Below are 27,709 nucleotides of genomic sequence, written 5' to 3' on the forward strand. Positions count from 1 at the left end.
TGATTGTGCAACTCCTCTGCTTGGGACTCTTGGGTGCTCAACAGTGCCTTGAGGATGGGGGCCAACTCTGCCCAGCGTGCAGGCCCTTCACCTGCTAGTGTTTGTTATTTCCCCGTCTCCCCATCACCTGCTTCCATTGATGGGTCCACCAGGCTGAATTCCATGAACTAGCTCACTCTCACTCACACCTCAGGCCTTTGCCTGCACCATTCCCTCTCCCTGGAATGCTGTTCTCCTGCTAACTCCTACTCAAATTGTAGGTCTCTGTTGAGATAACATTCCACTGGGAGGCTTTCCCTGGAAGGAGGGCTTGGTTATGGGTGGCCATGGACCTTTGTTGCACACATTCCACCATCTTGTAATTTTCTTTTTGTCGGTCTGTCTCTTGATCTTGGCTGCACATAGCATCACCAGGGCTGTTTTTAAAATATTGATGCTGGGGGAATTCCCTGGCAATCCAGTGGTTAGGACTCCGCACTTTCACTGCTGAGGGCGCGGGTTCAATCCCTGGTCAGGGAACTAAGATCCCACAAGATGCGCGGCACGGCCCAAAAAAAAAAAAAAAAAAAAAAACTGATGCTGGGGCCACAGTCCCCCAGAAGGTTGCCAGGTAACTAACCAGCAGTGGGCCTGGGCCTCAGGAGATTTGGAAATCCCCCAGGTTGAGTCTGATGAGCATCCTGGGATGAGAGCAGCAGTCCATGGGGCCAGGGGTCCTGTCTGTTAGAGTCAGCATTCTAGACCCCTCACTTGGCATCGAAATGCTCATGTATTTAGTAAGTGTGTTGAAGAAATGAATGTAGCAGTTTCTAGAAGGGATGCAGGAACCATCGGGGACAAAAATATCAATATAATGCACACCAAACATACATTGGGTAGCAAGTTAGAGCTTTTGAAAGGTTGTAAAGAACAATCAGTCACTTGTCATGTAAAAATGCACCAATCATTTAGGTCACTTTAAAAAAAGTTTGTAGTTTAGTGAAACTGACACATTTAGACTGTTGTCACTTGTGTGTGACTGGTTCCCCTTTGGAAGCCTTCTCTCCTCCCCAGGGCCCCTTGAAGCTAAATGCTGTACTATCAGAGACCCCAAAACCCACCTCCCTAGGATTGGTGTGTAATTTAAATTATACTGAAATTTTACTAAATTTTAAAATTTTACTGAAATTTACTAAATTTTCCTGAAATTTTCATTAGTTATGGACAATAAAACATCATAAAAACTCAAGGGCCAACATCTCCGCTTTCTTTTCCCCCCCAATAGCCTTCTCCAGTTTCCTTTGTCTCTAGTCTCTTTGTCTTTCTTCCCCTCTCTGAAAAAAAAAATTCTCTCCAATGTCTGGCAATTCAGCTATTTGCTTCTGCTTGCATAGGCCACAGAGTAAGCCAGAGCCAGAAGCTAGCTGAGCAGTGACCATTCACAGTGTCTCCAGTGCTCTCCCAGGAGGCCTCAGTTCATCCTGATTTACCATTAAGCCCCTTCTGTCAAAAATCATTCATACCTGGCACCAAAGTTGTGCCAGGTTTCCAGGACCAAGGTACCATTCACCTCAGCACCTCGTCACCCACGCGGATGTGGGGAGGGGAGAGGCTGGAGAGGGGGAGGAGGGGCGGAGAATGGAAATGTGCCAACAATGGGAAACCTTCTCCCTACGCCAGGTCTGATGTAAGACCAGTAGAAGCACAAGGGATGGTTAGGGGACGTGGTTGAAGTGGCCCCAAGCAGAACTACAGTTATCAACACCCTTCAGGCAAAGACCACCAGAGACACACCTGAAGTTGAATTAGTTGGATTTATTGCTCTTTGCAACCAGGAAGAACGCATACCTTGGGGAACTGTGGGGCATCTCAGTAAAAGGGTGTTGGGAGGGCTTGTTATAGGATTTGGCTTGTGCTGTTAGGTGATCTGGGGGGAAGTTCAAGGAAGCAGGGCTTTGCTCTAGATTAAATGTTTTCAGGAAGTGGTTGTAATTCTGATTGAGCATCTATGTGAGTTTGCTACGGCTGTCATAACAAAAATACCACAGACTGGGTGGCTTAAACAACAGAAGTTAATTTTCTCAAGTTCTGGAGGCCAGAAGTCCAAAGTCAAGGTGTTGGCAGATTTAGTTTCTCCTGAGCCCTCTTTCCTTGGCTCGCAGATGGTCACCTTCTTGCTGTGTCCTAACATGGTCATCCCTCCAAATCTGAGGGCCCCTGTGTGTCCAAATCTATTGTGTGTCCAATTTTCCTTTTCTTATAAGGACAGCAGTCAGATTAGATTAGGACCCACCATAACAGCCTCATTTAATATAATCACTTCTTAAAGACCCTATCTTCAAATATAGTCACCTCCTGAGATACAGGGGTATGGGCTTCAACATATGAATTTTGTGGGGACATAGTTCAGCCCATAACAACATCTTAATACATCTTGTCTATAAGGTGGGGGGAATGATGGAGGCTAGAGCTGGGATTGGTAAAGAAGCAGCAGTCACTCATTAGTCAGGATAGGGGATGTTTAGTCCTTTTTGTGGTTTGGATAATGTTCATGTTTTGTCTGTGTTGTGACATGATCATGGAGTGGTCTTGTTTTTGTCTTTATCCATCATAGTCACAGAGTGGCCTTGGCAGATGTTGATATTCTGTGAATTATTTATGTTCAGCAGGAGAACACCACAACCTGGCTGTGGATATTGCCAACCAAGTCCTCACTGATAGAGCCAGGTCAGTTCCTGGCTGTCAGGGGATGTTTCTTCTTTCTCAAGATCTGTGTACTGACTAAGCCAATGCAGCTTTGGGATGATTGCCACCCTTTCTCACTTAGAAATTCTGGTGCCAACCTTGGGTGACCAAGGGAGTGTGGCAAAACTCTAGTCCCCTTCCAGGAATGCATGAAGTCTGAAGACCTAGAAGTGTAGGAAATCCATTTTCAGCTGCCCACTTTGAAAACACACCCTGATGGTGAAGCACCACGCTGGAACTCCTGGGAATTCCTTGGCACCCTGCTTCACCTGGTGTATTTGTTTTCGGTTGTTGTGTAACAAATCACCTTTAACTCAGTGGCTTAACACAGCACACATTTATTATCTTGCAGTTTCTCTGGGTCAGGAGTTCCGGCATAGCTTAACCGGATCCTCTGCTTAGGGTAACAAAAGGTTGCAATCAAGGTGTTTCCCAGGACTCGGTTCTCAGCAGAGGCTCCACTGGGGAAGGATCTGTTTCTGAGCTCTTGCAGGTTGTTGGCAGAATTCATTTCTTCATGGCTGTAGGACTCATGGCAACTTGTTTTTCAAAGACAGCAATGGAGAGAGACTCTAGCAAGCTTGGCACTCCATGGACATTCCATCCCTCTTGCCACATTCCATTGGTTAGAAGCAAGTCCCAGGTCCTGCTCACACTCAAGGACAGGGGGTTAAACAAAAGTATGAATACCAGGAGGCAGCTGTTTTGATCACTTTGGGAAACCTGCGGTGTGGTAAGTGACTCAGGACTTGGATGGCTGCAGGCTGGCCGAGCCAGGCAGGGCAAAGGCACAGAGGTGCAGCAGAAGCCACAGCAAATCCTCTGTGTATCCTGAAAGCTTTGCTTTTGAGGAAAGATCTGATTTTGGGGAAAGAGCAAAAAGATATCTAGGGAATAATTTCCTCAGCTGACTGCTATGAAGGGACCAAGACTCACAGGTTGGTGTAAATTCAGGAAGCCATTGGTAGGGGCACAAAGGAAGAAATTAAGAGTAGGTGGACAGAAGGAGGGTTTCCGGAGTATCAACTGTACATGAAGGAGAAACAGAAGGAGGAGGGAAAGGATTAGAAACATCCAAGTCTTTGGCAGTGGGATGTGAGAGGTATGGACCAAGAACAATACTCAAGTGGGGGAGTTGAACCTGATACAGAAACTCTGTGGATAGGCAGAGAGGAGGCTACAGGGACCTTTAGCATCTCCTTTCTGACCATGAAAGGGAAGCAAGGAAGACTTTCAGCCTAGATGTCTTTAGAAAACAAGTGAGGACCAGGCCATGCCCACCTGCCTGTCACCAGGTCTGGGGAAGCGCCCTGGAGTGATAGGGGACAATGTATGTAGGGTAGATGTGATTCTACTGAATGTTTGGACACTGAGTGTCTTATAGAATAAACCTTTCTTAATGATGGGTCTGACTAAGGCAGGAAGCTCCACCTGAAAAATGTTAGAACCAAACCAAACAAAGTTATCCATATACTAGACATTTCAAACTCAGTGTCTGACTATATTCTGGGCCTTGAAATAAATCCCAGCAAATTTAAAATATTTGAAATTATATAGAGTATAATTATAATGGAGCTAGATTAGAAATCAATAACAACAAAATATCTAGGAAAAATCCATAACTTGGAAGTCAAGTAACATACTGCTAAGTTATCCATGTTCAAAGAAAAAAAAAATCACCAGGGAAATTAGAAAGTACTCCCAACAGAATGATAATGAAAATAAATCTTTTCAAAATCTGTGTGATGCAGCTAAAGCAGTGCTTTGAGGGAAATTTATAGTTGTAAATATTTATATTAGAAAAGAAGAAAGTTTAAAAGTCAGTGATCTAAGGTTCCACCTTAAGAAGCTAGAAAAAGAAGAGCAAAGTAAATCCAAAGTAGAAGGAAGGAAATAATAAAGGTAAGAGTAGAAATCAAAGGAACAGAAAAGAGTAAGAAGACTAACAAGGTCAGTCATGTTTTCTGACACATTATTCCTCCCTCTCTTCCCCCTAGCCACAGCTGATTGGATGAGAATTCATTTGGAGTGGGGGAAAGAGTATGAAATAATAGGTAATTACTTCCTTTTGAGTTCTTGATGCTTGTATCTCACAACCAGAGAGAACTTCTTTTGCCAGTAGGTGGCAGCGCTGGCACCTTGAAAACCCGGACAGGCTGCCTTCTGGGTCGGCTGGGGACCAATGATTGCCGCCGGGCTGAAACGAAGGAGTCATTTCAAGACAGGAGAGAGAGTCAACTCCAGAAAGCAAATCCTCACTCGAATTTAGAACAGGGAAAAGTTTGAGATCTCTCTCTCAATCCGCCTCTCCCTCTCTCCCCCTCTCCCTCCTTCTGTCTCTCCCTCCCTCCCTCTCTCTCTCTCTCACACACACACACACACACACAAATCTGGAAAACCTGAATGAAAGCTTGAAAAACTTGCCGTTTAAAAACCTGGGGTTCTTAACTGGAAGTACTGCTGATGGGCACCGGAGGCTCAGAAAACTCCTCCTCCCACTGTGAGCAAATCGTCGCCCCCCCCACCCCACACCGAGATCCTCCAAAGTTTACATCACATTCCCAAAATGGACGGGGACTTAAAACAATTAAGATACCCTGCCTACGAATGCTCCGTTAAACACCACTCAGAAGTTAATCGGGCAGGAGTCTGGGCTGTAAAGGGAGGTGGTGGAGTGCACCCAGGCCTTGGGTGGGAGGTGGGAGAGGCCGAGCACACCCAGTTGCTTTTATAACTTTTTCTTCCTGAAGGGTCACTGCTGTAAAAAACCCCTTGGGGAGTTTAGAGCGGAAAGAGAGCGACCACTTTTTGCAGACCTATTATGTGCGTCCTAAATGTCCTCATTTAATCTTTGCAGTAATCCTTCGAGTTTGCTGTTAATCCTTCCTATTACTCTCCCAAATCCCTTAAGAGGGCACTTACTTAATGGACTGCCGGCTTTCGTGGTTCCGGGTTTTAACTGAATGCACACACTGACTAGTTCCCTCTTTTACAGACAAAACTTCCCTGCGATTGCCTTTGTTTACATGAACTTGCCTTTAAAAATAGCCTTTCATTTATTTCTTTGGTCTATTTCTTTCCATCAAGAGCCACCCTCAGAATTGGCAGCGTGAACGCAGACGTAAGGGCAGGAGCTAGTACGATTTTCGGTTGAATTTAGAAGACAGTCCTGGAGCCTCGCTTTTCCCTTCTGGCCGGCTCACGGGGTGGCCGGCGGCCGGGGCAGGGTTTGGGCGGGAGGACCGGGGCCGGGGATCCCGCGGCTGCCTCTGCGCGGGGCAGACGGGCGGCGGAGGGGTTGGGCGGGGTCGGGGTTCGGCCTCACGTGGCCGCCGCCTCCGGGCTGGCGGGTGAGCCCCGCCCGGAGGCGGTCGCGCTAACCGCGGAGAGAGCCGGCGAGAGGCGCGGGGAAGTGGGCGAGCGCCCCCGGGCCCTCGAGCCCGGCGCGCCATGGCAGGCGCCGGGCGAGTACGCAGCCCCGCGGCCGCCGGCTAGCCGAGCCGGGAGGCCACTGTTGGGTCCCTCCTTCCCTCTGCGCCCCAGGCCTCGGAGCCACCGAGAGGAGGATGAGTCCCTGGAGCTGGTTCCTGCTGCCGACCCTCCGCCTCCTGCCCGCGAGCGCAGCCCCTCCGCGCGGCGCGCCCACCTCCGCCAACTGCAAGCTCAAGCCCCGAGTAAGGCGCGCAGCGGGCGCGGGCGCGGCGGCCTCCCGGCATCTCCTGGGGGTGGTTACCTTCCCAACCGCATTGAGCCCCGTGCTCTTGGACCCCGAGCCGACTCAGCGGGCCCGGCTCCCACCTTGCACGGCGGCGCCTCCTAGCTCGCGCTTCCCGCCGAGCCCCCGGGTTCCCCTTTCCGGCGGGGGCGCAGAACTCCGGCCACACGAGACCCTGTCCCCCAGCCCTCGCCATTCGTCAGCCGAAGGGAGTTCCGGGCCGGGTCTCCCGGGTCTCGCCAGCCTGCTTCGCTGGCGTTTGAGGGACGAATCCGCGAAGACCCAGTGGGCCTGGGACTTGGGCACATTTACTTTGAAGTTTGTTCTGCCTGCTCGTCCCTAGCGTTTCATTTCTGCTCGTTTCGAAATGGTAATAGCCCCCAGCAGCTGCTTGATTTAACCTTCGTCTATTCAGTGCCTGAGTTAGGAGGAATGTGGGGGGAGCTGAAGCCATCCCCCTTGTTTTACTGATGTGGGAAACTGAGGCTCAGAGAGGGACTTTTGTGCTCCAGGTTACAGAGCGCGTTCGTGGAGAGAGAGACCAGGTCTGACAGCCTAGCGTTCACGCACCCGGCGCCTCCTTAGATCTTCGCATCAGCGTTTTGGGGTGAGGGGAGCCGAGGTGAGAGAGCCCCAGGGACCTGCCCGTGTCCACCCAGCCCTATAGGAACAGAAGCCGAACGGAAACCCGGCAGATCTGGCGTCTCCGGGGCTGAACCTCTTTCGAGAAGAGCGTTTCCATTTCCTGATCAATTTTCCTACGCTCGGAATTTTCTGCAGGTCTGAAGTCCCTCTCTTCTGAGTTCCGTGGAAGTTGACTTTTGCGAGCTTGCATCGGTGGGTCCAAGCTCTGTGGATCCCTGGCGCTGGGGAGGGTGATCGTAGACTGAGCGCCCTCGGACGCCGGGTGCCGGAGTTCAGGGGTCTGCCCACCTTCGGTGACACCTGCGCAGCATCCGGGGCCGCGTCCACTTCCCTCCGTGATTTTATTCATCGTCTTAACCACAGCAAGGGAGAAGGGTGACCTCACTGAGCCGTTCCTGGCGCACAGGGCCGCCCGGGAAGCTGCACTGTGTTCCTAGGGCGCCCAGGGCTGCGGACGCGCGGAGGCCGAAGAGGGAAATCCTCACCAGGGATCGTTCCAAACTCTGCTGCGGTGTGGCAGCTGCGGACTTGTTATACAAGGCAGAAGTCCGTCCTTTCATATGAAAGCAGAGTGCCTTGCAGTTTTGCGAATCTATTACCAACTCGTAATAATATTATCGAGTGAGTCTTGATAAGGTCTCTGTTTCTCCCTTCTGTTGAATCTGTCTTCGTGGGTCTTTCGTTCTGTCAGTTCTCATACTTTTTGGTCTCATAGTAAAACACTTGTGTGGGTTAACAGAAATATTAATAAAATGCAAGAATACACAAGCACACATGCCATTGACTGTCGAAGGGTGATGTTATCTAGAGACTTGTAGCCTCTAGAAAATTCTGTTTGTACACTTGTGAGAGAATGAAAGAGGAAAATATCTTTGTATTATTATGAAAATAGCTCTGATCTTACAGACTGCTTGAAAGGGACTTGGGGACATTCACAAGTCCCTGGACCACACTTTGAGAATCAATGTTCTATTCTGTGGGCAAACTGCCTTGTCCTGTGTGGAGGTCAGAAGGTCAGTCAGTGGCAGGGCTGTCTGCTTGACCTGCAGGCTGTAGAGGGCACTGTGGGTGGGTCCCCCAGGGGGTTGAGGTGTTGAGATTGTAGAGTGAGGCTCTGGAATCCAGCCTCCCATCCGGTGTGGCAGCTTCCTGTAGCTTTCTGGAAGGACTGTGGCTTGATAGCTGGCTTGGTTTTCAACTTTCGTTAATCATTAGAGAGGTCTTCTGAGCCGAAGTCCGCCACAGACAAGGCAGGCTTTACCCAGAGCAACACACAGGTTGAGTCTGTTCCTTATCAACACTCAAACACAATTCTGGAGTGTTCTACCATTCCTGCTAGCATCCTTTCAGATTTGCTGTTTCTTCACCCAGATATCCACATGCTTGCTCCCATACTTCCATCTAGGCTTTGCTCAAATTCTCTCTATGAGACCCTTCCCGATTACCTATTAAAGATTATGTCACCCCCCAATTCCCCGGCCACCCCACCCTCCTATCTGCTTTTCCGACTTTATTTTCCTGTGTAGCACTTAACCACCATCTGGTAAAAATGTTTGTTTATTGTCCCCCCCCCCACCGCCCCAATCTTCATAAGTGTAGGAATTTTTGTTTGCTGCTGCATCCCCAGTGCGTACAAGAGTGCCTGGCCATAGTAGATGCTAAATAAATATTTGTCGAATGAAAAGGGCAAACTAAAGCCAACTTACTTTAATATCATTCCAGCTGGTCTGCTGAAGGGTCCTCTTGGAAAAGAGCAGTTATCTCAGGTCCAGGAGCTGGATGGAAAGAGCTGAGGGGGCCCGTGGCTTAGGGATTTAGCCCACATGACACAAGCTGTCATTGTGCTACTTTGTTTCATTGTATGGATTACACGTGTGTTAAAATCTCCAGTGAGGTGATTCAGTCCGCAGAACTTCGTGTTGTCTCTGTCATCCAGGGACATGTCTTTTTCTTTTAAAAGAAACCTGTTCATGGTGTTAAGTTTTTTTTTTTCCTTTGAAATCATCAGAATGTTAAGATACATGGCTCCCTCTAGTAGCACGTAGGGGCCACAATTACAGTGAAAGGGGGGTGGTAGAGCCATTTTGGTTTTCTTTTATGGAGACAAATAGCCCTTCCCCTGAGGGTGTCGGTGTGAGACAGGGGCAGCTGCACCCCTAAGATCAGTGCAGCAGCCTAGGGGCTCACCTGTGGGCGAAGGCAAGGTAAGAGCTCCCTGATCAGAAGCCCTGAAGACTCACCTTTCAGAAGGGCCAGGTAGAGAGGTGTCAGTAGCCAGAGTGGGAGACAGGGTGCCCTCCTGGGTCAGAACAGAACTCCATGTATTGAAGAAGCTCCACAAGATAAGGATCATTTCTTTAAAACCACTTTAAAACCCCTGGCTTAAAAAAAAAAAAAAAGTGGAAAAGCCCCCCACCCCCCAAGCTGTGTTATCCTGAAAAGAGAGAATGGGAAAGGATGGCCCTCTGAGGAGTTAAAGATGTCAGTGTGGGTTCATCTGGGTAGGTCATTGAGGCCCAAGATGGGGAGCTGGACAGAGCCTCTCTAGATGTGGAGTCAGGTGGTCCTCCCGAGTGATGGTGCACCTAGCAGAGCACGAATTGAAAAAGATGTAAGTCTGAATCGCGAGGGATGTCTGTTGCATGCTAAGGCCGCCTGATACGGTGTTTAAAACCTGGGGCTCAGGGGCCAGCCTGCCTGGCTTTAAATCCTGGATCCACTACTTAGCAGCTATGAGACCTTCGGTAGCATAATAAACATCTCAAGGCCTTGATGTCTCTGTCTGGAAACAGCCAGTGTCTTACTTAGGTGTGTATCCTACCTCTTCCTCTCTTCCCCATCTCGCCTATGTGGGCATCGGGCAGGCGTTCACCTGCACCATGCCACCAAAATCGTTCTTGTCTGTGTCGCCAACGACCTCCGTGTCACTCTATCCAGAGGTCAGTTGTCCAAATCCTCGACTTATTTAGTCCCTCAACCACACCCAACCCACTGGCTTACTGTCTCCTCCCCGAAGCTCTTCCTTCAGTGGGCTTCCTGCTCTTCTGATTTTCCCTGCTACCTCGCTGGCCACTTCTCTTTTTCTGGCTTCTCTTCTTTCCCTTGACTTCACAAGTTTGGACCATTTCTAGACCCATTCTCTCCTGTTTGCACTTAGTCCCTTGGAGATCTCATCTAGTCCTATGGCTTTAAATAACATCGAAATGATGACAACACCCAGATTTTCATCTGGGGCCCAGATCTCTCCCAGACTCTAGACTCATGCATCCACCTAGCCACTCGACCTCCCCACTTGGATGTCTGCTTGACATTTCAACTCAACAGGACCAGCACCAAACTTCTGACCTTCCCTCGAATCCTGTTCCACCCCATCTTCTCCATCTGGGTTGATGGTAACTTCATCCTTTTAATTAACCGATTCATCAGCAAATCCTGTTGGCTCTCGCTTCCAGAATACAGCCAGAATCTCATCTCTGATCACTTCTCATCAAGTCTGTCACTACTGCTCTGTTCTCTCACTTGGGTCATTTCAGTAACTTCCTAACTGACCTTCTTTCATCTGCCCTCATCTCTCAGTAGTCTGTTCATCACAGCTGCCAGAGTGATCCTGTCAACACATTAACTCAGCTCGTTTCACTTCTCTCATTAAAAACCTGCACCAGCTTCCATCCTACTCAGCATAAAAACCTCCACCCTTCCAGGAGCTCGGGGGCCCTGTGCGGCCAGGCCTTGTTGACCTCTCTGACCTTTGCCTCCTGCCTGCCTCTTGAGCCGTCCAGCTGCAGTCATGCTGGCCTCTTTCCTGCTCCTCCAACACATTGAGGGCCTTTCTGCCCCAGGGTCTTTGCACTTGCTGGTGCCTCCTCTTGGAGGGATTGCTCTTCTCCCAGATAGTCCTGTACTTTGACCTCTTACCTCCTTCACGGCAAGGCTTAAATGACCTACTGGACATTCAGGGACTTCCCTGGTCACCCTATTTAAGACAACATCCCTCCTCTACCAGTACTTCCTGTTCCCCTTCTGCTTCTGTGTTTTCCTCAGCAGTTACCATTAACATACTGGAGGCAGAGACCCATACTTCATTCACTGCTGTATTCCTAGTGCCTCATGCCTAGAGCCGTGCCTGGCACTTGGTGGGCACAGCATTAATAGTTGGGAAAGAAATGAGTGTTGAACAAATGCAGCAGAACCATCCATGTGCAACGCTTGGATGGTGCCTGGCACACAGCGAACAGTCAATATCAGCCAGCTGCTTTCAGCATCATTACTGTCAGTGCATGGCTAGATGCCAGAACATGAGTACTGTTTTTTAAAAAACCTGAGCAGACACTTCCCTGGTGGTGCAGTGGTTAAGACTCCACGCTCTCAATGCAGGGGGCCCGGGTTCAACCCCTGGTCAGGGAACTAGATCCCACATGCGTGCCACAACTAAGAGTTCGCATGCCACAACTAAGAAGCCATCGAGCTGAAACTAAGGAGCCTGCGAGCTGCAACTAAGACCTGGTGCAGCCAAATAAATAAATATTAAAAAAAAATCATCAACCAAGAAACGTTCTTAGAAAAATATTATATATAAAAAAAACCTGAGCAGTTTTCAGTGAAAAGATCACACAATAACCCTATTTCTAGACTCATACTGGTTGAAAAGACAACAATAAAATAAATAAGAAACTAAGAATGGATACATGTAATTGAACAGACTTTGTTCCTGAAGAGAAGTGTAGGCGTTTTGAGGTAGGATGGGACATTAGGGACATTAAGTGTGTTGGGTGAAAACAACCCAAAACCAAACCAAAATGAAACACCCCCTCACCACTCCCCACCAACCCCATGCTATGATCCTGCAGTATGGGTTTGGTTTTTCTTGGAATATATTTGTTTACTATCATGGTCTCCTGATAGATGACAATGAATCAGGTGCCCAGGTGTTTAATAATAATAATATTTCAACTATTTGCCATGTCTCCAGTTGGAAACTGTGTAGAAGTCCTTTGGTAGATTGTGTGGAACTTGTGTGACCAGATGTATAGGTCAGTGGTCTCCAATCATATCATCATCCAGGACCCCTTTGATCACCAACACTTCCCACTAAAATGAACAAATAAAACAAACTAAACCTATGCTTGGAAGCCCACCTCTAGCAAACCAGTTGCATTTAAAGGTAATTATTCTGTTACCCATTTAAAATTAACCAAAGCCGAAACTGTCAACCTCAGCTTTTGATTACTGTCTAACCAGTGTTTTTCTACCAGCTTGATCTACTTCTAACCAACAGTGAAACATTTGATTGCTTAATTAGCCTTTGGCAACCATTTTTCAGTAGACTACAGTTTCCATGTGGCTTTTTGAAGTGGTATTTAAATAACCCTGGGGACTCTCATTACTCCCTAAGAGGATGCCTGAGGACTGGCTGGAGACCCTGTACACCATTCATCTCTTAATACTAATTCAACCGTTAACAGGTTTTAAAAATTATTTAAAAAATGTATTCTTTCTCTCATTTGTTCAGTCATTTAACTTGTACTTGTCTAACTTGTTTATTACCATTACTTATGATAGGGGTTATTATCTGACTTTCACCACCTGAGTTCCATCCCTGGTTGGGAAACTAAGATCCCGCAAGCCATGTAGCACGGCAAAAAAAAAAAAAAAAAAAAAAAAAAAAAAATCTCAGTGGGGTGGCTGAGACAGAAGCAGAATTGAGCATAATTAGTGCATTCTTGAAAAGCTGGGTGTGTGAGCAGAACTATGATTTGAATACTTTAAAAAACAAAGTCACAGGCTGGAGGCTAATGAGATATGCTCTGTCTGGTGTGCACGGTGTTTTGAGAAAATTGAGGTCTCATCTCCCAATTGGAAGATTTTATTTAACATCAGGATTTCTAGTTTCTTTGGAAAAGTCCCTTCTGGGGCACCAGGCCTGTTCCCCTGTGGCCAGCACTGCTGAGGCTGCTTAGCCAATGTCCTTTGTGGAGAGTTGTGGGCTTGTTGGCCCCTGACCTCCCCCTGCTGTTATGTCACCCCAGCCCACGTGTTTCCCTGCCTCTGCTCTCCTCTGAGTGGTCCCATGGTGTTTTTGTGAAGGTGACAGGGGGACAGGTGGAGAACAGCAGGCTGAAGAGAGTAGGGCCCCTGCTTCAGCCAGCTCCACCCTCATCGATCTTATATTTTGAGATTCTGTGTAATATTTCATTTGAGACCAGGTTGCTGCTGCTGAAACAATGACACAGAAGTGCAAATATAGTTGACCCTCATTATTTGTAGATTTCATGTTTGTGAATTTGCCAACTTGCTAAAATTGTTAACCCCAAGCTTGTGGTGCTTTCACGTTCTCGTGCAGATGTGCCCAGAACTGCGAAAAATTTGAGTGGCCGGATGCACAGGCTCCCAGTGGAGGTCGAATAAGTCAGTGCTCTGGCTTGTCTTTTCACCCCTCAAACTAGAAACAAGTAAACAAGTGTACTTTTTGTAGTTTACTTAGTGCCACATTTTTTTTGCATTTTTGTGCTTCTTGGAGGTGATTTCACTGTTTAAAATGAATGAAGTGCTGTCGTGTTCCTAAGCACAGGAGGGCAGTGATGTGCCTTAGGGAGAAAATACATGAGTTAGATGAGCTTCATGCAGGCGTGAGTTACGGTATTGTTGGCTGTGAGTTCAATGTTCACGAGTCAACAAAATATACTAAAGAAGGTGCTTTTCAATAGAAGCACCCATAAAACATGGTTATGTATTGCTCTGTTGACTAAAACGTTGTGACCAGAGGCTCGCAGGAACCTAACCCTGTGTTTTCCCTAGGAACAGTGGTTCAGTATCTGGTAATTTAGTGTTCACAGTGACTTTATAGAACATAACTATGACACATAATGAGAGCTGATTGTAAATTGAAACCCCACAATCCAGGAAAGCATGCTACTTAAAAGGCTGCTGAAATGAAGCCTTTGTAAAGAGAATGAATTCCAAATATTCCTTCCTATAAAACCTGGATTTTCACATTTCTGGGTTGCTTGATGTGGGGCTTGCCCCATGCGTATATCTGACCTTTACGCTTGAACTCCTTGAGGGCTGCCCTGTGCGCTTCTTTGTACGGTAGCTCTTAATAAACAGATGTTTCGTAAATGCCCGCTCTTGAGACAGAGAGACACTCAGGGCCAAAGGGCAAAGTGGCTTGGCCTCAGGATGTAACCACTGCTCAGCCTATAAAACTGTTGGGAGAGATCGTGGAACCATCCAGTTCTCTGCTGCTGAACCAGAAGGCTTTTGTAAGAGAGAAATGCAGGACAATGCATGTCCTAAAGGGACAGGGGCAAACTTTGCAATCAGGGGCTTCTTAGGACTGCAGAGTCAATCTTGGCTGCGCATTGGAGTCACCAGGGAAACTTTAAAAATATCACCTCTTATCTCACCTCCAGGGATCCCAATGTGATTGATCTGGGATGAGACCCAGAAATCGGACTTCTAGAAGCTTTGTAGGTGATTCCAAATGTGCAGCCAGAGTTGAGAGACTCTGCCGTTGGGGTTGTTGAATTTGAGGTCTGAAGAAGTAGAAACCACCAGGTGTGCCTGGGAGGTAACAGTGGGCTTCTCAGGTGTCCCTTACCTGTGCCAGGTGCGTCCTTGTAGCCCCTTGAGAATCCCCTCTTTAACTCCTGTCCAGTTGCTAGAGCAGGCACGGGGCAAACTCAAAGCTGGTGATTGTATTGCTTTCTCATCTTTTTTTTTTTTTTTTGCAATATGAAGAAATTTATTGCTGTATTTTATCAGATGTAATTGGGGAAAAAAAGATGCTATAATGTAGTTTGATCAGATTTAGTGCTCATTCCTAATCAAATTAATTTAAAATGAAAATAAAAGAATACTTTAATAGCATGATAGGACGAATATTCTTTTTTTTTTTTTTTAAATTTAGATGTAGTATATTTGTCAATGTTTTTCTTTATGGCTCTTATAGTTTGTGTCTTATTTTATTTATTTATTTATTTATTTATGGCTGTGTTGGGTCTTCGTTTCTGTGCGAGGGCTTTCTCTAGTTGTGGCAAGTGAGGGCCACTCTTCATCGCGGTGCGCGGGCCTCTCACTATCGCGGCCTCTCTAGTTGCGGAGCACAGGCTCCAGACGCGCAGGCTCAGTAATTGTGGCTCACGGGCCTAGTTGCTCCGTGGCATGTGGGATCTTCCCAGACCAAGGCTCGAACCCGTGTCCCTTGCATTGGCAGACAGATTCTCAACCACTGCGCCACCAGGGAAGCCCCCAGGACGAATATTCTTAATTATTAACTAATAACCAAATTTAAACAAGGAGGGAAAACTGCGGTGGGGTGGGGATGGTGGTGTGCTGAATTGGGCGATTGGGATTGACATGTATACACTGATTTGTATAAAATTGATGACTAATAAGAACCTGCAGTATAAACAAACAAACAAACAAACAAAATGCTTTCTCATCTTTAATCAACATTGCGATGAGAAAAGGGAAGGGATGCTGAAATTCAGTCTGCTTTGAGGACTCCTGCTCCTGGTAGGTGAATCGTCTGGACTCAGAAGAAGTCTTAGCTCTATTTTGATCATTTTTCTCCTGCAGGGTGACTTGTCTCTCTAATTTACCTCTCAGGTTCCTGTCCCTCCATATCATGCCTTGATGTTGTCTCTTTTCCTTTTAGCAAAGTGAGTTGAATTCCTTCTTGTGGACCATAAAACGAGACCCGCCGTCTTACTTCTTTGGCACGACCCATGTCCCGTACACCCGGGTTTGGGACTTCATCCCGGACAATTCCAAGGAGGCTTTTCAGCAAAGCAGCATTGTGTACTTTGAGCTGGACCTCACGGACCCTTCCACTATCTCGGCCCTCACCAGCTGTCAGATGCTTCCACGAGGTGAGAACCTCCAGGACGTGCTCCCCAGGGACATTTACTGCCGCCTTAAGTGCCACCTTGAGTACGTCAAGCTCATGATGCCCTCGTGGATGACGCCTGACCAGCATGGTAAGGGTCTCTACGCAGACTACCTGTTCAATGCCATCGCGGGCAACTGGGAGCGGAAGAGGCCCATCTGGGTGATGCTCATGGTCAACTCCCCGACCAAAGTGGACATCAAGTCCCGTGGGGCGCCCGTCTTAGACCTGTACCTTGCCCAGGAGGCCGAACGGCTGAGGAAACAGACGGGGGCAGTGGAGAAGGTGGAAGAGCAGTGCCATCCATTGAATGGGTTGAACTTCTCACAGGTAAGACCCTCTTTGCATGTAGGACTTGGTGGCAGTTGATTGTGTGGCTGAACCTATTGAATTACAAGACTACAGGAAATAGACCAGAAGCACAGTTGACCTAACAATTGTCTTTGCTCAAGAAATTTATTCTACGGATGAAAAAATAAGCCTGTCAGTCACTTTTGTCACTTATCTGTGTATTATCAAGAAAGAAAACTTGTTTTTTCTTGTCATCCCAGCAAGTATTGCATGCTTTTGTTACTCATTTTAATTCAGGTCGTTGTTTAGGAAAGTGAAGGCCAGACTGGCTGTCACGGGGTGTGGCCTGGATCACAAATGATACCGGCCGTGGCTGTTTCAGGTAACATCAGTCCCTTTGAGATCATTGCTGTCTCTCTTCAGGACACTCGCCCCAGGACATTCCTTTCTAAGGCAGAGTTATGGTCCTGTACCCATCGTTTAGAGATCCTACCCCAGGGCATTAGAATTTAGGTTGATTTTCAAGAAGTTCTTCACTTCTCATAAGACAAGAAATACTTTATTAAAGTGTCATTATTTCAGTGAAGTTTCTTGTTGCTGTTGATGTTTTAAAGTGCCTTAGATACCTCTAGGGGCCAGTGGGAATTTTGCAACATGAAATAAGTATTCTTGTTTTGCAGATAGTCTCAGTGATTGGCTTGGGATGTTGGTGCGCAGAATAAAATCCAATCATCCAGGCCTTAGCAGATCTTGAAATACTGAAATTGGACTGTTATTTAAAGGTTTAAGAACACTCAACAGCATAAAAATGCCGTTCCTGAATTGATAATGAAATTTTTAGGGAATTTACCTTGCTAAAATTCTATAATATTAATAAATACTCAGATGCTAAAATATAGTATTTGTTTGGCATGTTGAGACTTATAGATAAGATAGGGAACCGCTAATTTTGTTGGTCTCCTAGGGGAGTTTTCTGGCATTGTTTTGGAAACCTGCAAAGCCAATATTCTAACTTTTTCAATGTCTGCATTTAATGCAAATGTTTTGAAAAAGAAAGGTGCTTTGATTTAAGGGCTCATTGATTTTGACCTTACAGATTTGAAATTTGTGAGCATTTTTAACTGAGCCAAAGCCTTCTTTCATACTTCCAGTTGCTGGGAGACAAAAGCTTGGAAGTAAAATACTAGCTTGAGCAAGATATCTTTGCATGCATGTGTGTATTATCTCTTAAGGTGATACATTTATGAGATATTTTAAGGACTGTAGTTATAGTATAGTTATACACTAGGGTGTCATGTTGATTTTGTGACATTCTTAAGGATCATATAGGTATTTAATATTTACAAACTAAATTTCTTATAAAACCTTTTTTAAATTGAAGTATAGTTGATTTACAATGTGTTAATTTCTGCTGTACAGCAAAGTGACTCAGGTATACATATACACCTTCTTTTTTATTCTTTTCCATTATGGTTTATCCCAGGACATTGAAAATAGTTCCCTGTGCTGTACAGTAGGACCTTGTTGTCCGTCCATTCTGTATGTAATTGTTTGCATATACTAACCCTAAACTCCCAGTCCATCCCTCCCCTCCCCACCTCACAACCTAAGTGTCAGCTCAGTGCATTTTAGCATATGCATATACCCACTACGAGATCAAGACGTTGAACATTTCCATCACCTCAGAAAGTTAGTGTAAAGTTTTCATCGCAGCATAACTCTATAGAAAATTGCACCTGATGAATTTTCACAAACACAGGCCATGTGCCCCATACCCAGGGCAGGAAACAGAACAGCTCCAGCTCCCCAGAAGCCCTTCAGTCCTACCCCCATCCCCACCCCAAGGATCGGCACTGTCCTGAAAATCTTTGAGCATAAATTAGTTTGACATTTCTAGAACGTCACATAAATGCAGTCATCCAGTATGCTTCTTTGGTGCTTGGCTTCTTTCCCTCAGCATTACCTTTGTGATTCATTCATGTTGCTATGTATAGTTGTCCATGGACCGTTCTCATTGCTGTGTAGAATTGTAGAATTCCATCCGAGTTTTAGGGTGTTGGTTGATGGAGTCTCCTTTCTCGGTAAGCAAGATCATTTGTACTCATTTTGATAAAAGACGAAACCTAACTCATTCCCTAGGGCCCCTGTTTTCTGCTCATTTGAGGGGTGGTTGGTTCCTTCCTCTTTGTTCTGTAGCAATCCTTTCTGTAGTTCTTCTTCCTTTTTTTTTTTTTTTTCTGCCCACGTGCCCGGTCAGGGCCCGTCTCTGGGGACTCTAAACGGCTATGGCTGCCCCTTCTGGTGGAACTGGCCTGGGTCAGCTTCTCTCCATTGATTAAGATGGTCTTTGTTTTTAGCATATCACCATCACACACACACACACACACACACACACACACACACACACACTCTCTCTCTCTCTCTCTCTCTCTCTCTCTCTGTTTCTGGACTTTCCATTTTGTTTCATTGTACTGTTTGCCTATTTCTGTGTCAATATGACATTCATTCACTTTATGCTATATTAAAAAATGGATAATGATGTTGCTTTCCTTAATGATTCTTAAAACCATTTTGATTAAGATTTTGTTAATTTCTAGATCAATTTGGGAAGAACTGAGACTTTTCCTCACATTAAGTCCTGTAATCCAGGAGCATGTTATCCTTTCCATTCAGTTTAGTCCTCTTTTTTATTTTGTAGTGTTCTTGATCTAGATTTTGCTCGATTCATAAGTTTATTCATTGTTTTTAATATAAACTTTGTTGGTGTAAAGACTCTTTTCTCATATTTTCCAGCTGGTTACTAATTTTTATATATTAATTTAACCACTTAATTGAAATCTTGTATGCTAACAATGCTAGTTGATTCTCTTGTTTTCTTAGTGTTCAGACATATCATGGATAAATAACTATTTTGTGTCCATCTTTCCCCAGTTTGTCTCATTTCTTTTTCTTGCCCTAATGTGTTGGCTAGGATGCCTAAAACAGCATTAAGTAGTAGTGGGAAGATCAGGCACCCTTCCTTTCCCTAACTTGAATGAGAAAGCTTTTGATAGTTCACCATTAAACATGGTGCTGCTAGTTGATTAGTATTTATGATGTGAATGAAACATACTTGAATTTCTGTTTTGCTGGGACTTCTATCAGAAGCAGTTGTTGAGTTTCATCAAGATCTTTTTTCTTGCTTCTGTTATGATCTGTCATGATTTTTTTGAAAAAATTGAGATATAATTGACATATAACATTATATTAGTTTCAGATGTACAACATAATGATTTGATATTTGTATGTATTGAGAAATGACCACCACAATAAGTCTAGTTGACATCCATGACCATCCATAGTTACTAAATTTTTTTCCTTGTGATGGGAACTTTTAAGATTTACTCTCTTAGCAACTTTCAGTGATGTCTTAATCTTATGGCTTTCTTTGTTTGACCTCTATCTGTAGATTTCTCAGTATTAAACCATCCCTGCCCAGCTGGTCCTAAACTTCAAGGACCAGGGTGTGAGCTCATCAAGAGTTACCCTCCTAGCCACCCATTCCTATATTCATTTAATCAGCACACCCATTGAATTCCTATTGAATTTGGTGCTGCATAAAAAGGTAAGGTGTAATCTGGTTGTTGCTCCCTAGAACCTGAAGTCTTCTTTTTTTTGGCTGCGCCATGCCACGTGTGGGATCTTAGTTCCCTGACTGGGGATCGAACCCGTGCCCTCTGCAGTGGAAGCGTGGAGTCTTAACCACTGGACTGCCAGGGAACTCCCGAACCTGAAGTCTTTATAATACAGCTAACTAGCTTCTCAAGGGCAGGACTCATCACTGTTTTCCTAGGACTTAGTGCTGTGTCGGCACATAGTAGATGCAGTAAGCTTTTATGGGGGGTAAGGGATTGAAGGAGTCTGTAACTCTGCCTGGAAAGGGAACAGAAAGTCTCTCTCTGTTCTAGATCCCTCACGATTCCATTATTTTTCTCCCTTCTCTCTTCCCCTTCACCTCTTCTCTACTATCTGAGAACTAATTGTTCCCTTCGGTTATTTTGATTTGGCATCGGGGGAAGAATGCCTACTTCCTGTCTATGGATTTGATCTTGCCACCTCAGGGCAGACACCACCCTTATCCTGCAGGATGGAGTCAGGTTATGACTCCTGATTTTTTTCATCCAAAGTTCGTGCCTGCTTGATACTTCTGGCAGCATTGCCATTCCCTATGTGAAGAAAGCACATGAGCTCAGCCATGGGTCTCACCTCACTTCCCTCCCCTTCTGCATAGGTGGGCTCCCATGAAAGATTTCGGGTTCCTTAGAGAAGTGATCTTTCTAAATCCCATTTCCATGGTCATGCACCACCAGGCATCCAGACATGGTGCACTGCCTGGCTTCCTCTGAGGAGCTGACTGGAATGACTGTCCGACCACAGGATTCTCCTGCCTGCTTCCCCAGCGAGGGACTGGATGTCAGGGTGGGGTGGGGTGGGAATTTGAGACAGCTCCAGTCCCCTTGGCATTGGGGTCTGTCCTTGGGACGCAGTCATACTTGGGTTTGCGGTCTGAGTCTTGGGATCTGAGAGCTAATACGAATGCAGCCAACAGGTCTGGGGTTGCCCTCTGCTTTCCACGTGCAAGGACTCATCTCCGGACTTCCAGGATCCTAAGAGGCAGTTAGTTGGATGTAAAAGTCCTGTGCAAACACAGCAGTGCTCTTGCTGTCAGCAAAGAATCATTCCTTTGTTATTGTTTACTCTTGCCAATAGATGGCACTAACATATATCATATTTGCCCTGTCAGCTGTCACTCTTCTGTACGGTCCAGCAGTAGGTGTCACTACCGGCTCCCGCCCTCTTTACCCCAGGACACTAATAACTCACTCTTTTGGCTGAAAAGCACCCCCCCTTTTTTCCCACAAAGTGAAGCCTTAAACAGTGGTTTTGTCCAGGGGACATACTTGCAGGTCTTATGAAAAAGTCCTTTTCCTGAGTCACAGTTTTGGGGTGTTGGGGAAGATGGGGATCTTTCTTCTTTGGAGCAAGTTCTCTTTAGGTGGGTCAGTCACTTAATAGAAGAAACAACTGGTTCTAGGGTGGAGCATTGGAAAGGTCCAGGGCAGGGCGGAGTCGGGGAGACAGCCCCTGCCCCCAGGAGACTGTGGTCTGGCTGGCGAGGCAGGGTGAATTCCTAGAAGGATACCCCATCTCTCCGTCCTTGGCTATTGGTGGTGAAGGTCGGAGGAGTGGGAGGTTGGGAGGTGCTGGCCAGCCTAAGAAAGCTTCCTGAGGAAGGAGGGTCAGATCCTTTGAGGAGGAGGTGGACCTGCCAGGCCCAGGAGAGGCTGACTGCAGGAATACCGCACGGTGCCTTGTTTTGTACTTTGCAGGGCTCTCTGCATCTTCTCCCATCAGTGTGTTGGATTTTAAGAACAACCCTGTGAGGCTGGCAAGTCTCTGTTCCCAGAGGCCACGGCAAAAGTGAGGGTGGGTCAGCGAGCAGAATCCGCGGGGGACAGTTTCCTGTTGGAATGACCCTGGTGGATGGCCTGGGGTCTCAGTGAGACTGTGCAGGGCTGGCCTGGTCCCCTGGTCTCCCGTTTTCTAATCTAGTTCTGCCTCTGAGTGCTGCCACCTGCCCAGATTTACAGTTGATTTGCTGAGGGAGTTCCTGCTGCTCCCTAGTCATAAATTCCAATAAAAGCAAGCGATCATATCTTTAAGATTGACCACATTTTCCATAATAGAGATGGAATGTGCTTGAAGATGGAGATCTTGATACAAATGAAATTATTTACAAAACAGAAACAGACTCACAGACATAGAAAACAAACTTACAGTTCCCAAAGGGGGAAGGAGGGAGGGGATAAATTGGGATCTTGGGATAAGCAGATATACATTACTGTATATAAAATAAACAACAAGGACCTACTGTATAGCACAGGGAACTATATTCAATATCTTGTAATAATCTATAATGGAAAAGAATCTAAAGAAGAATATATAGATATGTATGTGTAACTAAATCACTTCGCTGTATGCCTAAAACTAACACAACATTGTAAATCAATTATACTTTAATTAAAAAAGATGGAGATCTTGACATTTTACCTTTCCTTGATGGGTTTGGTTTAAAATAAAGACCTGGAAAAAACTACGTGAAATCTCTGAAAGGGAACTGCTTTCTAAAATATGGGCAGATTTGCTTGTGAACAAGAATATCCTTCTGAGAATTCTCTGATGTTCCAGTGGTTAGGACTCTGCGCTTTCCCTGCCGAGGGCCTGGGTTCGATCCCTGGTTGGGAAAGCCAAAAAAAGAAAAAAGAAAAAAGAACATCCTTCCTAGCCTAGTGAAGGAGGCATGTGAGCTCAGTGGAGGCACCCACTGTCCCCTCTGCTGGGAACCCTCCCTATGCTCTCCCTCTGGCCGACGGCTGATTCGGCTTATGTCCTCTGTGAAGGCCTCCTAAGTCCAGAGATGACCCTCTGCTGTCCTCTCAGTGTCCCCATGGCAGCCTCTGCAGGAGACCTGAAGACTGCCTCTCCCAAAGGGGCAGGCTCCTCCAAAGGTGGGCTACCGTCTCTTGGTCCTTGTACCCCAGCTCCTAATGTGGTGTCTGGCACGTGGGAGGTGCTCACTAGTGGTTGTTGGCTAATGTGTCAGCCAGGTAGGACGTGTGAAAGTCTGATTTCAGTGGGCAGAGCTTGGAAAGAGCAACGGGAAACCAGTGAACTTGTGGATACCTTGGCTGAACCGGGATACAACATGAATGTGTGCTGATTACTTGCAAAAGTTGATTACAGCATTTCTGACGGCTGTGTAGATATAGACCGACATCTTAAAATTCACATTAAATACAATCTTTTTGCTTGTACCTCATTCTTTTGCTTTTTAACATTCTTTCCCAATCTTTTGCTTGTACCTCATTCTTTTGCTTTTTAACATTCTTTCCCAACATTCTTTTTTAATTCTTTTAACATTATTGCCATATAATATTTTTGTGTTCTTATACAGAGCGGGGCGAAGTGCTGCAGTTACTGTAAATGCCCCAGGAGCTGGGACATCTCATCCTTGAATTAACCTGTCCCTGCTTTCACCTAGAGCATCAACCCAGGCGTTGTAGGTTGGCACAGTCTTCAGAAATTGGAGATCTGGGCGGCGCCACTAGCTCCCCCAGCGGGGTCTTCCACAGCATGTCTTCACCTTGGCCATCCCCTTAATTTCTTATTTTTTGACCAGAAATGGAAAATTGAATCGACTGTGTCCCTGTGGCTGGCTGTGATGTTCAGACGCCACAGACTCAGCTCTGTGTTTCCACCTGGGCATAGGCCTGCTCGGGAGTCATCTTTCCTTTTACTGCTAGTCTTTATTTGGACACATTTCTTAAGCACTCAGCATGGGCTGGGCATGCTGTTTCTCATTTTTGGGATTCAAAGACAAAGCAGTTGTTGATCCTGCCTTCCCCTGGCTCTGGGCGGCCCCTCTAAAGTCTAAAGCAAACTTAAAAAAGATAGGTCTTTTTGTACACATGCATGGATCCCACATGTGGGATCTGGGGTTCTGACCTCAGCTGGATCTGACCCTGCTTGGCCACCTTTGGGGTCGTAAGAGAAGCACTTCAAGGGATGCTGCATTTTGGCCCCACGTCCCTGCGTCCTACCCTGGTGCACCAGGCTGGGAGTAGAGAGCTCCTCTGAAACCCCGGCAGCCAGCTCTTGGTGGATCAGCTCCACGACACGCTAGACTTTAGGAATAACACCCAGCGTGTCTCTTTAGGAGGGGGAGGAGAGCTGTCTGTCCCTCCTCCAAAGAATCCACCTGCTGAGCAGGATTAGGTGAGGCAGAGTCTGCCTGGCTTGGTGGAAAGGGGGAAGGGGAAGAGGAAGTATCCGGGTGGGACTGGGGCAGCTGTTACCCGGGACGCTGCAAGGAGCCAGGTGAGGACTCTGCAGGTGGAGGTGCTCTGTGGCCTAGGGTTGGAGAAGGGGGGCTGTCCTGGACCCTGGAGTTGGATGTTGTATCATGTCACACCATGGGCATTATGGCATCTCTGTTTTCCTCTCTCCCTCCTAATGCTTCCCTGACATCCTCCTTCCCCACTCTCTTCCTTGAGGCCCTTCCCTTTCTATTCACAGCCACTCAGAGCTTAAAGGGGAGTGAGCAGGGCTCCGGCGCCAGCTTCAGCAGGGGCCTGGAATCACGAAATGTGGAGTTACCCCATTCCTGCCTTCCCTGACGGGGCTCCTACCAGCCTCTGCTCTCCAGGGGAGTCTGGGTAGGTGAGGTTGCTTATCACTGAGCAGAATATCAGCAGTGAGGGCGCTGCTGAGTGACTTCTCAGGGAGAGGCCAGCTCTGGGGATGCCCTGTGCTGTCTGTGACTAGGCAACCTTGTCCGCATTCGTTATGGTCATAGGCTCGCTGCTGTCCAACAGGACTGCTGATATCTCTGACTTCCCCTCAGGTCCAGAAGTGATGTTGAGATGCTGTAGGGTGAAAAACCCCTTCTGGATGACCCCGCAAACCTAGCGCTGGGCAGAGAGAAAGTGTTTGTAGACATCTGAGACAATTTGTGACTGAACCCAAGCTCAGGGTCCTGATACTTGGCTGTGCCTCTCTGCCCCCACTCCCCCTTGTCAGCCCCTCCTTTCGGGCTCCGATTCTGGCCCTCCCCTTCCCATCTCACACCTTCTCTACCTCACCCAGCCCTCCCCCTCCCCCTTTCCCTGCTCTGCTCTGGGGTGTGACAGTTCAGAATCTAGGTGCCAGTGCCTGGAAGAGAGAAAAGACAAACAGTGGGCAATGAGAGAGAGAAGGAATATGCAGAAGAGGGGAAGATCAGTAAAGGGTCAATCTTGTGTGATAGCGCAAGACTGGAGTTTTCATCTTGCTTTTCTGGTCTATTCCCTAGGGCATGAAGTGGGAATCGCTGTTAAACACCTTCAGTGGACATAAGGGGTTGTATTAGTTTGCTGGGGCTGGCATTACAAAGTGCCACAGACTGGGTGACTTAAGCAATGGAAATTAATTTTCTCACAATTCTAGAGACTGCTGAAAGTCTGGGATCAAGGCATCAGCAGGGTTGGTTTCTTCTGAGGGCCTCTCTCCTTGGCTTGTAGATGGACGTCTTCTCCCTGTGTCTTCATATGGGCTTCCCTCTGTGTGTGTCTGTGTCCTAATTTCTTGTTTGTTTTAAAAAATTTTTATTTTATATTGGAGCATAGTTGATTAACAATGTTGTGTTAGTTTCAGGTGAACAGCAAAGTGATTCAGTTATACATATATATGTATCTATTCTTTTTCAAATTCTTTTCCCATTTAGGTTATTACAGAATGTTAAGCAGCTTTCCCTGTGCTATACAGTAGATCCTTGTTGGTTACCTGTTTTAAATATAGCCGTGTGTACATGTCAATCCCAAACTCCCAATCTATCCCTCCCCCCAACCCTTCCCCCCTGGTAACCATAAGTTTGTTCACTAAGTCTGTGAGTCTGTTCCTGGTTTGTAAATAAGTTCATTTGTATCATTTTCTTTAGATTCCACATATAAGCAATATTATGTGATATTTGTCTTTCTCTGTCTGACTTCCTTCACTTAGTATGATAATCTCTAGGTCCACCCATGTTGATGCAAATGGCATTATTTCATTCTTTTTAATGGCTGAGTAATATTCCATTGTATATACGTACCACATCTTCTTTATCCATTCATCTGTCGTTGGCCATTTAGGTTGCTTCCATGTCTTGGCTATTGTAAACAGTGCTGCAATGAACATTGGGGTGCATCTAATTTCTTGTTCTTATAAGGGCACCAGTCATATTGAATTAGAGCCCACCCTAGTGACCTCATTTTAACTTACCTCTTTAAAGACCCTTCTCCAAATATAGTCACATTCCGAGGTACTGGGGGTTAGGTCTTCAGCATGAATTTTGGGGGGGACACGATTCAGCCCATAATAAGGACCCAGGGTAAAGTTGCAGAGTTTGGGCGGTGGGGGGCAGATTTTGGCATCATTTCAAAGGTGTCTCATTGTAGGTATCCACCTCATGGTGAAAACCTGTGTGTGCCATGGGGAGAGGCGAGGGGGGTTCCAGCAGCTCTGAGTACACTGTAGGCACTTGCAGTGTGGCTGATTCTCTTGTAGCAAAGTGGTTTTTCAGGGTGTCACTAAAGGATGTTGTCACAGAACCTTAGGTGGCAGAAGTTATGGAATAAAATGGCAAGTTTAACTGGATGTTAATATTTATGATATTAGAGGGTTTAGGGTGGAGCCAAAATGGAAGGAGATGTAAGAACTGCCACTGGTTAATTTAAAATGACCAACTAGAAAAGAGTGTCATCTAGGAACTTCCCTGGCGGTCCAGTGGTTAAGACTCTGTGCTTCCAATGCAGGGGGTGCGGGTTTGATCCCTGGTAAGGGAACTAAGATCCCACATGCTGTATGGTGTGGGGTAAGGGGGGGCGGAGAAAAAGAGAGTGTCATCTAGCTAGCTGATTTTTCTCATTTTGTGTCATAATTGATTTTAAATGGTATCTTTAACCTTTTTGCGGGTCTACTGTGTATCAAATTGACCCAGCAATCCAACTTCTATGAATTTATCCCATGAAATGATTGAGCAAATGACACAGATGTATGTTGGTTGTTATTAATTGCAGTGTAATTGATGCAAACTATGGGCCCAGCCACTGGGAACTGGTTAAATTATGGTCTCTCCAGGTTGTTGAATCCCATATGGTTATTAAAGGTGCTTATGTAGATCATGGATCGCAGGGGCTGGGTAGGCAACAGGAATGCATGAAACTGGCCTGTGTTGGGAGTGGGGAGTGACATGAATTGTGGCATCTATGGGGTGAATATGCCAAGTGAAGAGGACAGTGGCTGCTTGGTCCTAGTCGATTGCTGGCCATGGAGAAATGTGCACCCAGTGTGGCCAGACCTTCACATTTTTTAAATTCATAATTTGGAAGTATATTATATAATTTATTCTTTTTTCCCATTTTAGTGAGATATAATTGACATACAACACCATGTAAGTTTAAGGTACAGTATAATGATAGGTTGTGAAATGATTATCACGATAAGTTTAGTTAACATCCATCATCTCCTATAGATAAAAAAAAAAAGGACAAAGAAGAAAATGTTTTTTTCCCTTGTGATGAGAACTCTTAGGATGGACTCTCTTACAAACTTTCATCCATAGCACACAGAAATGTTCACTGCAGTCATCGTGTTGCCTGTCACATCTCTAAGTACTTACTTATCTTATAACTGGAAGTTTGTTCTTTTTGACCACCTTCATCCAATTTCCAGACTTTTCTATTTTTGTTTTAAAAGAGAAGTCAGAAGTCTGGGTTTTTCTGGGAAATGCCCTGGTTTTTAAATGTTGGTAAGTACCTAAAAAAAAGTGAACCCCTTGTGTAATACTAATAAGATTTAGCTGTGAGCTGGATCGGTCATTAGGGCACCCA

At 46.1% G+C, this 27,709-nt stretch overlaps 1 protein-coding gene across 31 annotated transcripts in view; it reads left to right on the forward strand.

Moving 5' to 3' along the window:
- The first annotated feature begins 571 nt into the window (after positions 1-571).
- Positions 572-27,709, forward strand: part of TRABD2A (TraB domain containing 2A) — a 63,568-nt gene continuing 36,430 nt past the window's right edge. For 24 of the 31 annotated variants that reach the window (XR_014234889.1, XR_014234890.1, XR_014234891.1 and 21 more), the window contains exons 1-3: positions 3,465-4,778; positions 6,268-6,398; positions 15,741-16,301. Coding sequence is in view for 26 of the 31 variants with exons in the window: in XM_082357233.1 (XP_082213359.1) it covers positions 4,682-4,778; positions 6,268-6,398; positions 15,741-16,301 (789 nt within the window). In the remaining 5 variants the exon portion in view is untranslated. The other 7 variants (XM_082357228.1, XM_082357224.1, XM_082357232.1 and 4 more) reach the window with 7 other exon arrangements.

Source organism: Balaenoptera borealis (genome assembly GCF_965194805.1).
Source record: "Balaenoptera borealis genome assembly, chromosome: 15".
In the NCBI taxonomy this organism is placed as follows: domain Eukaryota; kingdom Metazoa; phylum Chordata; class Mammalia; order Artiodactyla; family Balaenopteridae; genus Balaenoptera; species Balaenoptera borealis.